At 32.8% G+C, this 18,728-nt stretch overlaps 1 protein-coding gene across 3 annotated transcripts in view; it reads right to left on the bottom strand.

Annotated features, from left to right (window-relative positions):
- LOC6048466 (neuropeptides capa receptor) overlaps positions 1-18,728 on the bottom strand; it is a 164,698-nt gene that overhangs the window by 106,276 nt on the left and 39,694 nt on the right. For all 3 annotated transcript variants that reach the window (XM_038260252.1, XM_038260250.1, XM_038260251.1), the window contains exons 3-4: positions 17,359-18,017; positions 5,133-5,283 (exon numbers count right to left, since the gene is read on the bottom strand). In XM_038260252.1, coding sequence (XP_038116180.1) covers positions 5,133-5,283; positions 17,359-17,793 — 586 coding nt within the window. In that variant the 5' untranslated portion in view covers positions 17,794-18,017. The remainder of the gene's footprint in view (positions 1-5,132; positions 5,284-17,358; positions 18,018-18,728) is intronic.

Below are 18,728 nucleotides of genomic sequence, written 5' to 3'. Positions count from 1 at the left end.
TCAGTAAAAGTTTTAATTTTGTCAAGGTAAGTAAGATTTGAGTACACCCTGAACTCACTCTAATGGACATAATTGAATTTTAGTGAATTCCCTGCCAATAAATAAAATTGTAAATTTCTAGTTTTGATGGTATAGAATTATCTTAAGCAATCATGCGTGTCCTTTCAAAGGCAACCATGCCCACCCCCTAATTTTTACCTATCCCAAACATAAAAAATATAGTGTTTTGAAATCGGGATGATGTCAGCAATCCATTAAAATTATAATTTCATGAAAATTTTCACAAAAATACGTATTTTTCCTGTATTTCGAAAATGTATTTTTTTCTCTCTAAAGAAACCAATAAAATATTGTTATTGCAATATGGGTATCAAATGATCAGTTTTTTTCATATGTTTCGAATGTTAAATCATTTTTTTTAAAACATTTAAAAATTTACACAAAACTACGTATTTTCGAAAATAAAAATTCAAAATTTCAGTTTTTAAAATATGGGTATCAAACGATCAAGATTTTTAAATACATTTCGACTGTAATAATTTTTTTAAATACTCAAAATTTTCATAAAACTACGTATTTTCGAAAAAGTACTCAAAATTTCAGTTTTTACAATATGGGTATTAAACGATTGGAATTTTTTCATACATTTCGAAAGTTATTAAAAAAATGAAAATACTCAAAATTTTCACAAATTACGTATTTTTGAAAAAAATACTCCAAATTTCAGTTTTTACAATACGGATATCAAACGATCGGGATTTTTGCATACATTTGTAAGTAGTTTTGAATTTTTTTTGTGTATTTTCAATAAATGTTGTGAAACCGAAATTTTGAGTAGTTGTTGTTGTTGTTGATTTTATTGGGGGAACTTTAACCCTATGGGTCATTCGTAGGGCGTAGTGAGTAGTTTTTTCGAAAATACGTAGCTTTGTGAAAATTTTGAGTATTTTAAAAAAATAGTTGTTATATTCGAAATGTATGTAAAAATCCCGATCGTTTGAAACCTACATTGTGAAAACGCAAATTTTTAGTATTTTTTCAAAAATACGTAGTTTTGTGAAAATTTTGAGTCTTTTCATAAAATTTTGTTATTAAATTCATAATGCATGAAAAATCCCGATCGTTTGATACCCACATTGTAAAAAGGGAAATTTAGAGTATTTTTTATCGAAAATACGTAGTTTTGTGAAAATTTTGAGTATTTTCAAAAAACGTAGTTATTACATTCGTAATGCATGAAAAGTCCCGATCGTTTGATACCCACATTGTAAAAACGGAAATTTCGAGTATTTTTTTCGAAAATACGTAGTTTTGTGAAAATTTTGAGTCTCTTCATAAAATTTTGTTATTACATTCGTAATGCATGAAAAATCCCGATCGTTTGATACCCACATTGTGAAAACGCAAATTTTGAGTTTTTTTCGAAAATACGTAGTTTTGTGAAAATTTTGAGTATTTTCAAAAAACGTTGTTATTACATTCAAAATGTATGAAAAAATCCAAATCGTTTGATACCCACATTGTAAAAACGGAAATTTAGAGTATTTGAGTATTTTTAGAAAATACGTTTTTTGTGAAAATTTTGAGTATTTTAAAAAATGTTGTTATTACATTCATTATCACCAAAAATCCCGATCATTAAATACCCATATTGTAAAAAAAGAAATTTTTAGTATTTTTTTCGAAAATAAGTAGTTTGTGAAAATTTGGAGTGTTTAAAAAAAATGATTTAACATTCGAAATGTATGAAAAAAATCCAATCATTTGATACCCATTTGCAATAACAATAATTTTGAGTATTTTTTCGAGAAACATTGCATTTTCAAAATACAGGAAAATACGTATTTTTGTGAAAATTTTCATGAAATTTTTAATTTAATGGATAGCTGACATCATCCCGATTCCAAAACACTACAATTTTTTGATGTTTGCATGATTTTTCATACGATTAAAGAAAATGTCTCCCATATAGCAAAAATCCCATAAGCTCTGTATAACTTTATGCTCAGGTACAATGGGTTAATCTCAACCTATTTCGCTTCAAATTTGCACAGATGCTTAAAATAACCCAAAAAAATGTTTTCCGCTTGTGGAGTAGGGGATCATTTATTTAGCACCCTAAGGCCTAGTGCGCATGGTTGCTTAAGTTGATTCCATACCATTAATATCCGATATTTAAAATTTCTTTTACTGACAGGGAAAAACAAAAAACTGAAGCGTTTACTAACATAAATTTCAAAATGTCGATACTCAAAACCAAATAAAATTTTCCGGGAAAGCCTAATTTTTTTTCTTGTTTTGTTTAAAAATTAAAAATGCAAATTAAAAATACAAAAATGGGTCTGGCAATATTTGACACCGTACCGTAATTTTAGAAGATGTTTTTTCCTAATTTGTCAAACTTATGGACCAAATTCTGCAAAAAGCTGATTGTTGCAAAACTGATGGTTTTGCACTATCACATCTACTACACATACCTATATCTTTACTGAAACTAGCTTTGAAACAAAGTTTCACGTCAACAGCCGGACACCGGACGAGGTGCGTAAATCAGAAGAAACAAATAACTGAAACAGGAAATTAGCTGTGAAATTAAATTGCTATCAGTTGCCAAGTCCCACGGATGATCGACGTGTCTGTCATCCATAAACATCACACGGGCTATCGTGTGTCCACAGTTCATCATTCTACGCAGAGAAAAAGTTCGTAAACACACTGGCAACCTGAGCCTCTAATCGAAGAGTATGCTGGAAGGAAATGAAATCCAGGTCGATTTGTCTTAACTTTAGATTTTTTTTTGGTTCATTAAATTTAAAAATCATTTTTAGTGAAAACCTTTCTTTCAAAGTGTTTCCTGCTCGTTTAAAATTCCAACTCAATTTAACTGACATTTCCTCAACATCGATTTGAAACTCGTGCGGCAGCTTTCGCCTCCTCTCCGAGAGGTTCCATACTCTAATCCAGTTTCCGCCCCCCCAGTGGCGTCGTCAAGTTGACTCTCAGCGGACGCCATCTGGCAAAACGAAGCGGTTGTGACGTGACCTGTCAACGTAGAGACGGGAGTCACGAACCCTGCGGGTGACGTCGCCATACGCATCTAAGTGGATTACTCCGGAAGAAATTTTGTATTCGAATGCACACGTGGGAGTGGAAAAGTTTTTTGGCACGTCGAAGGGCCTTGGCCGCTAGGACTTCTTTTTTGAGGAGCTCGGATTCACAAGTTCATGACCAGATTATCCTTCGTCTCTTGTGGGGATGGTGCAACGAAATCGTAATTCAATTGATGAATGCCAGATGTGATTCCCAGGTGTGGAGCGTTAGCTTCGATTAAGTTAGAAAACGAATTTTCTGGGAAATACGATTTCCCTGGTAATGCCGTTCGTGACAAGGTTCTGAGCGAGGTGTTCAACTCAGATTGTACATTTTGAGGGGAAGTTATATTCCTAATGAAAGGTTTTAAAACATTTCACAGTGGTAAAGATCGCAAAATTAAATGGAAAATTGATTTTCCGAAAAATGGTGACGTTTTGAAGCTCAGAGTACTATTGTTAATTTGATTTGGTTTACCGCGGTGGATTTTCTTGAAATAATTCGAACTGTCAAAAATCCACTAAAGCATCTACCGGTGGATACTTTTCTACCACAGTTTTTTGTGCGATCAATGTTGTAGATGCCTTGGTGGATTTTTGACAGTTCGAATTATTTCAAGAAAATCCACCGCGGTTCACCAAATCAAATTAACAATAGTACTCTGGTGTCTTCAAAAGAGTTGTTGCAGATAGAAAGGGGCAACTTTTGGTTTGGTTGAAAATTAGGGTGGTTCACGATTAGGGTGGTTTTGAAAATCTAACTTTGGGAATTTTGTTGTCTTCTAAAAAGTTATTAGGCTTGCTAATCCAAGCAACATTGTCGAAGACACCAAAATTTTATCTAGTAATCTACGCGTTCTATGACCAAAGCATCTGAGCAAACCTGCAAAAATCAGATTTTTTAACGTGGCATTTCAGGGTTAAGCTTTAGAGAAAAGTGATATTCGGAGCACTATTAGAACCCTAAACAATGAAAATTTTTTTTTTTTTGACATGTTAATTTGGACTTAAGAGTCAAAAAAAAATTAAAAATTGAAAATTTAAAACTTAAATATCTCGAAAAGGCGCAAGCCAAATTTTAAGCATCAGGTTGCATTTGAAAGAAGAGATTGAGCACTACAAACGCTGACAAAATCTCAGGGGTGTTTTTCTTTAACTTTGAGATATCTTCATTTGAAAAAGTCTAATCTTCAAGAGAAAACCATATGGGACCACCCTAACGGAATTCGAAAATTGTTTAAATATATGTTTTTACATGTAATTTTGCCCGCTGAATCTGAATTTGCCCTCAAAATTGAGCCAAAGTGTTGAAAAATCGAATTGATCATATTTTGGGTTTCCTTGTAAAATTATCATATAAACCCAAATTATGACCAAAAAATCTATTTTCGACACTTTGCCTCAATTCTGAGGGCAAATTCAGATTCAACGGGCATAATAACATGGAAAAACATATATTTAAACAATTCTCGAATTTCTTGCTTAAAATTTGGCTTGCGCCTTTTCAAGATATTTAATTTATAAATTTGCATCTTTATTATTTTAAAATGGCTGTAACTTTTGACTCTCAAGTCCAAATTGACATGTCAAAACATAGAAATGTTCGTTTTTTAGAGTCCTAAAAGTGCTCCGGTTATCACTTTTCTCTAAAGCTTAACCCTGAAATGTCACGTTCAAAAAACTGATTTTTGAAGGTTTACTCAGATGCTTTCTATACATTTGGTCATAGAAGGCGTGGATTACAAGATAACATTTTGGTGCCTTCGACAAAGTTGTTTGGATAAGCAAGCTCAACAACTTTCTAGAAGACAACAAAATCCCAAAAATATTCCTGTAAAGTTAGATTTCCAAAATCACCCTAATCGTGAACCACCCTAATTTTCAACCAAACCAAAAGTTGCCTTTTTCTATTTGCAACAACTCTTCTGAAGACACCAGAGCTATAAAACGTCACCATTTTTTGGAATATCAATTTTCCACTTAATTTTGCGATCTGGACCACAGTGCATTGTAATTTAACTTCAAGAGAGGTCAATGACTTACCAAGAAGCAGCAAAATCAGATCCGATACAGCCAGGCTGAACAGGTAATAGTTGGTGGCGGTGTGCATCGCCGGGTGCCGGATGATGACCAGACATACGATCAGATTACCGATCACGCCGGTGACAAGGATGCCCACGAAGAGGATGGTTACCTGGAAGAGAAACAATAAATGGTAATAAAATGTTGTAATTTAGTTTAAAAAAATTGATCGAAAAAGCTATAGCTCATCGAATTTGTAAGAATTTCCTGCTTATTTGGGGTCGTGGGTTGGCTTGGAGTTGAAATGTGTTGTATATTTTGCAGCATTTTTAGGTCATTCCGCAAATCTGATGGATCATCTAAGAAATTGAAAAAAGCAATCTGCTAACCTCATTCTCTTTATTTATTTAAAATCAAATAAACTAACCTCCCCATAAGATTTTGCACTTCCAATCGATTTTTGAATTGTGGTTTCCGCTTTGTTAAACAGAAGCACCAGAAACCAACTTCAATTGTCCCGCAGCAGATCAAGTGCACGAGACCAACCGAAATGGAATGCCGCTTGCGGCTGTTTGGCGCAAAGTTGTTGTTCTGTGCGCGTTATTGCGTTCCAATTTTCCGCACAAATCCTGTGAATCGAACAATCTGGCTGAAGAGAGAAAAGGCGCAAAGCGCGTTGAGCATCAGTCGGTAAATATTTAACTTCAGACACTTGTGATATGAGATAACTTTTCCAATTTTTATTTTCCCGCCGGCTTTCCAGAGAGGGGTGGTCATCGCAGGGCCTGGCCACGTGCTGTCATTTGACTTCAGAGGGTATTCCGTGGGGATTTGTGCTGGGGGAAGCTTTAGTTACAGGCGGTGGACTGGCGATAAATTGGACGGGTGTCCCCTTATTAAACTTTTACAGTCCTGGATATCGTTCCAATTGAACAACGGCTCAAAATCTAAAAATAAAGTCCCTATCGAAAAGTGCAAACCACGACTTCGACCACGAGATTGACAATACCAGCCTCAAAATCAAATGTTAAGCTTTTGATTCCAAAAAATTAGACAAAATCCAACCGTTATTTTCAGATTTTTATTTTTGTGGAAATCATCCTCCGTTCAATTTATTTTTAGAACAAAACTTGTCGCGCAACCTGACTGTCTTGTGGCCGTCCTAACCAATTTTGGAGGTTTCGCTCGAGCGATTACCTTCGGGCGGGCTCCTTGCCGGTACATTACACAAAAAGATTTATTCCGGCGATTACCTCAACACACAGGAAAAATCATTTATGTTTTGAGTGTATTTCAGAATTTCACCATTTGGCTTTGTTTGAAGTTTTTCTGAGCAGTTTTTGTCAATCTGTCTTTATTTTAAACAAAAAATCGATTTTTTTCACTGTGCAGCCGGTTGGTATGTGGCCAAATTTTCAGCTTCTTGGCCCAGGACGTTCAGTGGTCACACAAACTGTGCTAGGACGTTTTTCCCAGTAACAACGTGGGCTCAGTGTGGGGCCTGGTTGGGAAAACCAGGTGTTGTGGGATGTCATGGAGCGGGAAAAAAGGAAAAACACAGGTTGGCTCTTGTATTCAGAACAACCTCAAATTGTGTTTTTGACGAATTAAAAGTTTTTGAAGATAAATTACAAATTCAATGATGAAAAACAGAAAACAGGTTTTTTTAATCTTCAATATTTTTGAAGACCACCCTAACGCAGATTTGCGTGGCAAGTTATGACAATTCCGCGTCGCAAATGTAGAAATAAAGAAACTTCACCGGAAATTGTCCCCCTTCCTAAAGCAAAACACACCTGGCCACCATGCCTGCAGCCTGGCGGGGTGCCTGCCCAACCAGACGGGAAGACTTGCCTCTATTTAGCATAAATCAAACCCAGCCCCCGAAGGTTTGCGGTCCGCGGAGGAAAAACATAACAGGGCAAGTGTTTGGAATACCAATCGAAAAAAGTTTTTTCTAACCGCCGCCGGTGAAGGAATGTTTGCTTTATGGGTTCGATTTGCTCGTCCACGTGACGGTTGGACCCTTTTTCAATTTGTCCGGAATTGGCCGGCCCACGGAGCCGATGTCTGGAACAAATTGACATTTGAAGAGGGAGAGCGATAGAGAACGGATCAAATTTCCGACTACTGGGACTGGTAATAGAACGATGATTCAAAGACGAATCATAAAGCCAAATGTGACGCCATTTGGTGGAGAATCATTGGATTTTATGAGCAACTGTTCAGTGGACTCACATGTTGACACTCATTTAGGACCCGACGTCATGTGAGTTTATCTCAATACAAAATACAGAAGCGTGATTTCAAGTGCGACTGGTTGGATCTAAATTCAGTTTTATTTCAGGAGTGCCATCTGGATAAGGTTAATCAGAAATCGAGATTCACAGCACGACTTGGGCGTTGCATATTAAATTCATTCTTCGTTTCACTTTCGAGAATTTTGTAAAAGTACTCCCTCGGAAGTTGATAGGTAACTACAGCCACCCCAAAAATATATTTGATTTTAAAATCAGAGCTAAGATGGAGACCCTTCCAATGAGATAGATGCCACTCACAAATTACGTAACATATTTTCGAGTGTTTCAGACCACCTAAACTCTTTTTAGCTGAGCAATTCTCTACGAAATCGGTCTTTTTTTAAATTATTTTTTTATTTTCTGATCCGACTGAAACTTTTCTGGTGCCCTCGGTATGCCCAAATGAGCCATTTTGCATCATTAGTTTGTCCATATAATTTTACATACAAATTTGGCAGCTGTCCATGCAAAAACGATGTATGAAAATTCAAAAATCTGTATCTTGTGAAGAAAGTTTTTGATCGATTTGGTGTCTTCGGCAAAGTTGTAGGTATGGATACGGGCTACACTGGAAAAAATGATACAAGGTAAAAAAAACTTTTGGTGATTTTTTATTAAACTTTTTGTCACTAAAACTTGATTTGCAAAAAAAACACTATTTTTAATTTTTGTATTTTTTTATATGTTTTAGCGGACATCAAATGCCAACTTTTCAGAAAATTCCAGGTTGTGCAAAAAATCTATGACCGAGTTATGAATTTTTCAATCAATACTGATTTTTCAAAAAACCTAAATATTGGTCGCAAAAATTTTCCAACTTAATTTTTCGATGTAAAATCAAATTTGCAATCAAAAAGTACACCAGTGAAATTTTGATAAGAGGCACCGTTTTCAAGTTACGGTCTTTTTTAGGTAACTTTTTAAAAATATGTCGAAGTATTTCATTTTTTTAAATTAGTGCACATGTTTGCCCACTTTTGAAAAAAATATTTTTGAAAAGCTGAGAAAATTCTCTATATTTTGCTTTTTGCACTTTGTTGATACGACCCTTAGTTGCTGAGATATTGCCATGCAAAGGTTTAAGAACATAAAAATTGATGTTTTCCAAGTCTCACCCAAACAACCCACCATTTTCTAACGTCGGTATCTCAGCAACTATAAATCCGATTCACAATGTTAGAATATGAAACATTTGTGAAATTTTTCGATCTTTTCGAAAACAATATTTTTAATATTTTTAAATCAAGACTAACATTTTAAAAGGGCCAAATATTCAAAAATTTTGAAAATATTTTTTTTGAAAAAATCGGATGTTTCATATATTAACAATGTAAATCGGACCATTAGTTGCTGAGATATCGACATTAGAAAACGGTGGGTTGTTTGCGTGAGACTTAGAAAACATCAATTTTCCAGTTTTTAATCACTTGCATGACAATATCTCAGCAACTATGGGTCGTATCAACAAAGTTCAAAAAGCAAATATAGATAAGTTTTGCAGTTTTTCAAAAATATTTTTTTTAAATGGCCAAACATGCGCACTAATTGAAAAAAAATGGAAATTAACGACTATTTTGAAAAAAATTACCTAAAAATGGCAATAACTTGAAAACGGTACACTTTATCAAAATTTCACTGAAGTACTTTTTGATTGGAAATTTGATTTTACATCGAAAAATTAAGTTAAAAAATGAAGACATCAGTATTGATTCAAAAATTCATAACTCAGTCAAAGATTTTTTGCACAACCTGGAAATTTCTGAAAAGTTGGCATTTGATGTCCTCTAAAACAAATTAAAAAAATTAAAAATAGTTTATGTTTTTGCAAATCAAGGTTTAGTGACAAAAAGATTAATAAAAAGTCACCAAAATTAATCATTTTTTTTCTGTGAAGTCTACATTTTTGCCGAAGACACCAATACGATCAAAACATTCCTTCAAAAGATACAGATTTTGGAATGTTCATTGAGTATTTTAGTATTTTAGTATTTAAGTATTTAAGTATTTAAGTATTTTAGTATTTTAGTATTTTAGTATTTTAGTATTTTAGTATTTTAGTATTTTAGTATTTTAGTATTTTAGTATTTAAGTATTTTAGTATTTTAGTATTTTAGTATTTTAGTATTTTAGTATTTTAGTATTTTAGTATTTTAGTATTTTAGTATTTTAGTATTTTAGTATTTTAGTATTTTAGTATTTTAGTATTTTAGTATTTTAGTATTTTAGTATTTTAGTATTTTAGTATTTTAATATTTTAGTATTTTAGTATTTTAGTATTTTAGTATTTTAGTATTTTAGTATTTTAGTATTTTAGTATTTTAGTATTTTAGTATTTTAGTATTTTAGTATTTTAGTATTTTAGTATTTTAGTATTTTAGTATTTTAGTATTTTAGTATTTTAGTATTTTAGTATTTTAGTATTTTAGTATTTTAGTATTTTAGTATTTTAGTATTTTAGTATTTTAGTATTTTAGTATTTTAGTATTTTAGTATTTTAGTATTTTAGTATTTTAGTATTTTAGTATTTTAGTATTTTAGTATTTTAGTATTTTAGTATTTTAGTATTTTGTATTTTGTATTTTATTTTGTATTTTTGTATTTTTGTATTTTAGTATTTTATTATTTTAGTATTTTAGTATTTTAGTATTTTAGTATTTTAGTATTTTAGTATTTTAGTATTTTAGTATTTTAGTATTTTAGTATTTTAGTATTTTAGTATTTTAGTATTTTAGTATTTTAGTATTTTAGTATTTTAGTATTTTAGTATTTTAGTATTTTAGTATTTTAGTATTTTAGTATTTTAGTATTTTAGTATTTAGTATTTTAGTATTTTAGTATTTTAGTATTTTAGTATTTTAGTATTTTAGTATTTTAGTATTTTAGTATTTTAGTATTTTAGTATTTTAGTATTTTAGTATTTTAGTATTTTATATTTTAGCATTTTAGTATTTTAGTATTTTAGTATTTTAGTATTTTAGTATTTTAGTATTTTAGTATTTTAGTATTTTAGCATTTTAGTATTTTAGTATTTTAGTATTTTAGTATTTTAGTATTTTAGTATTTTAGTATTTTAGTATTTTAGTATTTTAGTATTTTAGTATTTTAGTATTTTAGTATTTTAGTATTTTAGTATTTTAGTATTTTAGTATTTTAGTATTTTAGTATTTTAGTATTTTAGTATTTTAGTATTTTAGTATTTTAGTATTTTAGTATTTTAGTATTTTAGTATTTTAGTATTTTAGTATTTTAGCATTTTAGTATTTTAGTATTTTAGTATTTTAGTATTTTAGCATTTTAGTATTTTAGTATTTTAGTATTTTAGTATTTTAGCATTTTAGTATTTTAGCATTTTAGTATTTTAGTATTTTAGTATTTTAGTATTTTAGTATTTTAGTATTTTAGTATTTTAGTATTTTAGTATTTTAGTATTTTAGTATTTTAGTATTTTAGTATTTTAGTATTTTAGTATTTTAGTATTTTAGTATTTTAGTATTTTAGTATTTTAGTATTTTAGTATTTTAGTATTTTAGTATTTTAGTATTTTTGTATTTTTGTATTTTTGTATTTTTGTATTTTAGTATTTTAGTATTTTAGTATTTTAGTATTTTAGTATTTTAGTATTTTAGTATTTTAGTATTTTAGTATTTTAGTATTTTAGTATTTTAGTATTTTAGTATTTTAGTATTTTAGTATTTTAGTATTTTAGTATTTTAGTATTTTAGTATTTTAGTATTTTAGTATTTTAGTATTTTAGTATTTTAGTATTTTAGTATTTTAGTATTTTAGTATTTTAGTATTTTAGTATTTTAGTATTTTAGTATTTTAGTATTTTAGTATTTTAGTATTTTAGTATTTTAGTATTTTAGTATTTTAGTATTTTAGTATTTTAGTATTTTAGTATTTTAGTATTTTAGTATTTTAGTATTTTAGTATTTTAGTATTTTAGTATTTTAGTATTTTAGTATTTTAGTATTTTAGTATTTTAGTATTTTAGTATTTTAGTATTTTAGTATTTTAGTATTTTAGTATTTTAGTATTTTAGTATTTTAGTATTTTAGTATTTTAGTATTTTAGTATTTTAGTATTTTAGTATTTTAGTATTTTAGTATTTTAGTATTTTAGTATTTTAGTATTTTAGTATTTTAGTATTTTAGTATTTTAGTATTTTAGTATTTTAGTATTTTAGTATTTTAGTATTTTAGTATTTTAGTATTTTAGTATTTTAGTATTTTAGTATTTTAGTATTTTAGTATTTTAGTATTTTAGTATTTTAGTATTTTAGTATTTTAGTATTTTAGTATTTTAGTATTTTAGTATTTTAGTATTTTAGTATTTTAGTATTTTAGTATTTTAGTATTTTAGTATTTTAGTATTTTAGTATTTTAGTATTTTAGTATTTTAGTATTTTAGTATTTTAGTATTTTAGTATTTTAGTATTTTAGTATTTTAGTATTTTAGTATTTTAGTATTTTAGTATTTTAGTATTTTAGTATTGTAGTATTTTGTGTTGCTTTAAACAATTGTTTATGTTTTTTTATGATTCTACCTTTTTGTAATTTTGACGGTTGATTTCCTTTACGTGCAACCAACAACTTTCCCCTTCTGAAAAAGGTAAACCATCACTACCGAATTAAAAAGAGAAGTACACCGAGAGAGCCATAAACTCCAATGTGGTTTCACAACAGTGTTTGGGCACGTGTAGAAATCCTTGAATTCCTACCAGGCCGTGAGCAGAAGAAACCACTGGCAAGTTTGTGTGTGCAAGCTTAGGTGTGAATTCCAAAGGGATAAAATTACGGCGCCCACATTCCGCATCCAACTGGGTTTTGCCTTTTGCGGGCCCAAAGTTTAAGGATTACACAGTCACCGTGTGAAAGGTACCGCCAGGGTGTCGAAAATGATTTTAGACATTCAACAGAAGGGACTTCGTGGCAAGGTTGGTTTCTTCGAGGTGAACAGTAAGAATTGTTTGAGTCATTTGATGATTTTTTTTAAATTTGTTAAAAATTGTAAAATTTTTATCATAAAATTTCTTTAAATTTTGATTTTTTTGCCTCAAGTCATGCCCAAAGTCCCACTGTCCACTATCATGTGAGCTGCTGTCACAGTACGGTAGCTTCAAGAAGGAGATAAAATTTACCTATGCACCAGATGGGGAATAGTTGGATGTTTCGCAGTTGGAATTTAAACTAGTCCCACGGGAAGTGTATAAGCGAAGGTGCACTGATATAGTCAATTTCATGACTTAACATTACGGTAGCACTATGATAGTGCACACGTCGTTCAGCTCGTAAAACGTCTCAACATTCTGCAGTTAATATTTAATGGTTCAAGGGGCCTGCAATTAATTTACATGCTGGAAACATCAACTGAAGGAATTAAATAATTTAAGAAACATGTGGAGATAGTGAACAAAGGTTGAAATCGTACTTGATGTTATTCAGCTATTTGAACAAAAATTATTGAGAAATCTTTCAACATTTTTCGAATCAAATGATTTTTATGATTTTATTAAGCTCCTTATTTGATTTGGCTCAAAGTCGCATGTGATAAGATAGTAAAATATTGGTAGTGATTTTCAAGAACGTATGGATACCAAATCTTAGTATCACTAATACGGTGAGCTATTCCCTGGAACTTTCTTTGTTATTTACCCGCTCCCGGATAGTCATAAATCCTTTTTTTCTTCACTCTTACCAAACTTTCCGAATTAACGCACTTTGTATCAAATTACTCCACCGCCCAAAAATCCTAAAAATAATTCTGATCAATCGTGTGTTCACTTTAAAGTATCCAAATATAATTGAGCATAAAGGAGAGTGAGTACACAAATTATGATATTCCCACCGAATCACCATCATCGAAAGCAATTTCAAAGATTTTTGCCTTAGGAGTATAATTTCCAAGCTCAGTCGCTAACTTAATCCCATTCTTAGACACCAATTTGGGCTTTCCGGGAAGAAGTGAAAATAAAATGTAAATTTCAAAAAGTATTAGGTTCCATTCCTTTCGACTCCTCACCGCTCTGCATTATACGGCCAGGGGGAGAACAAAGTTTCGCAATTTGGTATTTGCGCACACGGTTGTCTACCTGGGGCTTATTTTTCACGATGCGTTTTATTCCCAGTTGAAACGATTTAATCAAAAAGTTCTTTTTGCTTCCGGATTTTCTTTGACTATTTAACGCAAATTAGTTGCTTTAATATTGCAACAATTTTTTTCCAATTTGACTGATAAAAAAGCAGAAAACACTTTTCAGAATCTCAACAAGGCCATTCACAAGTATACAAAATTAAAAGACCGTCCGATCTGGCGGATATTATGAATCTGCGGGAAAATGATAATGGAATTAGTTTCACAAATTCCAACCGAGAAAAGCGCCGAACTGAGTGGTGCCACTTAAGGCATTAAAGCCAATCCCGTCTAATAGAAAAGGCTTTTCGGTGATGGTGTTTATCGGGAAAATTTCCTCGCTTTATCGTTTATTTTGGCGGAGAAAAACAGCCTAGGTTGCTTTTCTAAGAGCCTTTACCATGACATGATTGCTTGAATATAGATTAACAGTAATTGTAAAAATTTAACAATTGAGTACTTTTGCTTTATAGAAACTAGCACTTTGAGATGACATCGCTTCGTAGTTTATTTTTGTTCAAACCCAGGTGTTAGAAATAACATTCCTGTTCCACCAGTTTCTGTTTGGGTTTGGAGTATGATTGGCTTAACGCTTTACGGTGGGAAAAATGTTTTTCAATTTCAGCATTCTTTGCTTTTCAGGAAGAAACAAAATTGCAATTCTGGCGTGGGAAGCTGAGAGATTCTTTCATCTTGTCCGGAAGTTGTTGTGCTGAGGTATAAACTTTATCAAAAGGACAAATTCCAGCATCGATTGTCCTCGTTCTTCAAAATTGAAATGTACTGAACAATGGGACGGTAATGAAATTCCATGAAATGGTATTCAATACAGAAAGTTTATTGCTACATACGTCCGGCAACAACAGATGATAACAATTTAAACTTTATGCTCAGTACTTTTGTGAACTTTTGCCAATTAAAATGCCAAGGGATGTTATTTCTGATTTATAAGTCTGCAATAATACAATTGTTTAGTATATTGTTGTTTGATTTCTGCTTATTAAAAAAGTAATGGCTTCGCTCTGCTACTTCCACAGTTATCAATTTTAATACCCAAAATAAAGCTACTAAATTTAACATCGTACCTTGAACAGTTATAATATAGACTCAGTAAACACAACAAATCGCTTCTACCACTCAAAGAGCAAGCAATAAAACGATGAAATATCGTCTCCCCAAGCATAGATCGCCATAAATTTTGGCAAATTTGTGGCAACACCAGCACCGCGTTAGATTGATGGAGGAGGAACAGGACAAAATTTCAATCCTGTGCAAATCTCGTTCAAATGACCACTTCCGGATTGAGATGTAATGAAACCAACCAAAATAAAGTTACACGCATTAAAGCACACTTTGGGATTAAATGGGATCCCAAACGCAGCTACGCTTCCAATAATGGCTTTCGCAGGTACCAAACGTGAATTGAGGGTAATAATTTGGGATGCCATTGGAAGTTACGTGAACATTGGCGTTGGGCGAAAAAAATGATTGAAAAATTGAACAAATTTGATGCGATTTTTGCTTTTTTTCATGTTCAAGTAAAACAAGTGTTTCGAATAAATTGCCATCCAAAAAAAATGCAGACAAAATTTCGAATTTATTTTGTTCAAACTCTCCAGAAGGGACGCCCCTGACTTTTGGCGTTCGGAAATCGAGCCGTATAAAAGTCAATGAAATGAGCCACCTTCCAAGCAGACCGTTACAATTGCGATATAAATTTGCTTTTACGGCACACCTTGGAATTTGGCAATGTCTCAAACAAATGGTAAATTGTGCCACACCACACGCGCATTCGGGACGATCTCTGAAGGCGATAGGGATGGCCGTGAATGTGGTTTCATAAATTACATCCTCCCCCGGATGATGGTTTTTATGAGAATTGAGCGCTTGTATGAATCAATATATGTATTTTGGAAAGTATGTTGGTTCAATTCAAATAAAATAAAAGTATATTGTTTGAACAAGTTACTAAATCATTTTCATTTCAAAAACAACCAAACATTTAAAAAATATTTTTTAATTGCTTTTATCCAGGCCCTTGACAAACAATTATAATTTTGCTCTGTTCATATGAATATATGTTTGAGGCCCTTTTGAAATGTTATGCGTGGGTTAAAAAATGTCAAAATATTCATTATATTCATTACAAAAGTTCAGAGCAATTTTTTGTCCTCTAAGTTCACTTTTTTTTAAATTAGGCTTGTAACGTGATGATTCAAAATCCGGACACTTAGTAGCATATAATTTTTGCCAAAAGCGGGATGGCACACGGTGGGTAAGAAGGGGATTATTATGCAACTTGCATGCACCTCGGAAATTCCTTCTGGAGGTTGTTGGGGGGACTATTCTGAGTCAGAAAAATCGATTCCCAAAATATTCTGTCGGTGAAAACTGGTTTTATCTCGATTTGAAAAACATGCGCAACGATCTGTCTTACACGCCAATGATGTTGAAAATAAACGCTTCAGTGGCCAAAATGATTTTAAAATCTTCATTTTTGAAAAAAAGATGTTTTCTACGGGTTAAATCCCATTAAATTCAAATGCAAAACGCCAGCTCAAGTTGAGTTCAATCAAGCTCATATTTGGGATTTGAGCTCAGTATGCCCACCGTAACCAGCCCCTGAATGACCGCCAAACTGTAATTTTTGTTACATCGTACTGAGTATGATCGTAGTAGCTGTTTATAACAGAAATGAGTTAAATATCGATGAATTTTGAAAATTGGCAACAATTTTCCCACTAAAATAGACATAACTGGAAATAGATAAAATTTCATACTTTTTTCTGCAAAATTGTTCTTCATTTTGTTTGCAACAATGCTGCAACATTAGTTTTTGAATTCAGACATAACAGTATTTACCAGAGCAAAATGAGAATATTTTTTTTAGAAATAACACTATTTTACACCTCCTGATGACGCTGGGACTCAAGTAATGGGTCGATTTAAGGTGTACTATATATCAGGAATATATTTTAGGAACTAAGAATTGATATCTTGATGAAAATGTGTATCTTTGTCCTGAGTTAGACCGGGATTTTAGACGTATTTTTAAGGTTTTAGGTGATATATCAGGTTTTTTTAACTTCAAATCGAGATAAAACCAGTTTTCACCGACAGAATATTTTGGGAATCGATTTTTCTGACTCAGAATAGTCCCCCCAACAACCTTCAGAAGGAATTTCCGAGGTGCATGCAAGTTGCATAATAATCCCCGTCTTACCCACCGTGTGGCACTGTAAAGCAATTTATTTTCGAGTAATTTTTTTTCTACGGAGCCTTATGGAGAATCTTTCACTTTACAGAAGACAACAAATCGAATCCGTTCCCAAGATACGGGATCATCCATAAACAGCGTGAGCACTTTTTTTTTTTGAAATTTCAATCAATGAACATTATTTTGTAGACCTAAAAATTGTTCTGTGTTGGTCGAAATTGAATTAAATTCGTGTGTTCCAAACAGAACAATTATATTTCTTCCATCCGAATGTCTTCTATCAAAACATCCCTCCAGCTAGATTCCGAGTAATACCAAACCCTTAACCCTGCCGATGTTTATCACCAATCTAATGGGATCCAGTTAACAAACTCCCAGTCATCTTGCGTCTACATGTTTACGTCTAAACTCGTCGCCACGAACACGATAGTTAAATCTATCCAAACTCCTGGAAAGCCACTAATTAAGTGGTTTTGCCGTTTTCAAAATATGTACACGTCCTGAGGAGGTGTGAATTTCTAAGGGGAGGCAAGCGAAGGGGAGAGTCTAAATGTAGTTCAAAGGCAACCGTAAACTTTGATTCACTAAATCGACTTACCAATAGTGCGGTCGACAGCGGCATCTGCTGGGGCCCCCGGGCATACTCCAGGAAATCCTGCACGGAACACTCAAAGTGTGCGTTGCCCGGATCGCACCGGTCCAGTTCGAGCAGGTCGTACGGCAGGGAATCGTTCTGGGGCGGGTGAACGCTGCCGGTGAAGTTTGTGCCGCCAGGTGGCGTGCCCGTGACGAAGCTATAGTTGAACAGGGCCAACCAGGCCAGGTCTGGCGTTCCGGCCATGGCCGGCGGGCTGCTGGCGGGTGTGGAGGTCGACCAAAGTGCTCCCACCGGATGAAGTTGTTGGGTGGGTGTGGGTGTAGTCGAGGACAGGGTGGTGAGCAACGCCGTGAGGACCTTTGCCGTGGCATTTGGCCAGAGTGGCACACGGTCGTCCTCGCCGTTGACTCCGTCACTGCTGCTGTGGAAAGTCATCCTCCTTGGAGGAAAGTAGAGCGAATTCACCCTAGCAGGACCAAGGACGACTCTTGGCCTCGTTCGCAATCGAGCCAGGTACGGTGACGATGAATATATAAAACATTATCGTTGTTTCCATCAGCGGCAGAGTGCCATTGTAATCGTTCTGAGGTGTCGTCTTGATGTTTGCACGTTTATCAGCCATTAGAGACACTTGGAACACTGACTTGGGTTTACACTACCTGGGGACAAAGAATACGGAGAGCAAGAATAAGCTGTGATGTTTGGCCTTTTCCCGAGCTATTATGAGGTGACAATGTTTTCACTTTTATGGATTTATAGTGGCCATCAGATGGAGGTCATTAAATGGAGCAAGTCAGCTGAAGATTTAGTCTTGGAGACAGTGCATTAAAAGGTGAGACCTAATTGGCAGGGAATCTTTCACGAGTTAAATATTTCTTATAATTTAGCAAGACAAAAAAAACTATGACTTTATCCACCTAAGAAGTGTTTTTTTTTTTTGAGCAACATGATCTAAACATTTAAGTTCTGTATTAATAACTTTGATTATCATTGTTGATAGTTTTTCGAACTTTATGAGTCGACTTTTTGATTATCTTCCGAACGCTAAATTCGTTCAAAGTATAACTTTATAAGTACTTAAAACAAAACATTATAATTTTGTATAAAATGCACACATATTTTTGTTAAAACAATTTTTTTTACTGAAGGTACTTCGAAAAATTGAATACATACAGTCCAAGTTTATTACTGCTTGGTCTTGAATTGTCACGGATCATCATCGAATTGTACTGTTTAATTTTGTTTTAAATGTGAAAACGTTGCAATTTCCAAGTTATTCAAGCAACGGAACAATAACGTTACAACTAAATGATATAATGTATATTATATTGGAATATATTTCAGTTGAACTACGGGAAGTTTCATAAAAC

This window comes from Culex quinquefasciatus, chromosome 3 (assembly GCF_015732765.1).
Source record: "Culex quinquefasciatus strain JHB chromosome 3, VPISU_Cqui_1.0_pri_paternal, whole genome shotgun sequence".
Taxonomy (NCBI): domain Eukaryota; kingdom Metazoa; phylum Arthropoda; class Insecta; order Diptera; family Culicidae; genus Culex; species Culex quinquefasciatus.
The sequence above is the reverse complement of the archived record's forward strand: the minus strand, read 5'-3'. Positions and strand labels throughout refer to the sequence as shown.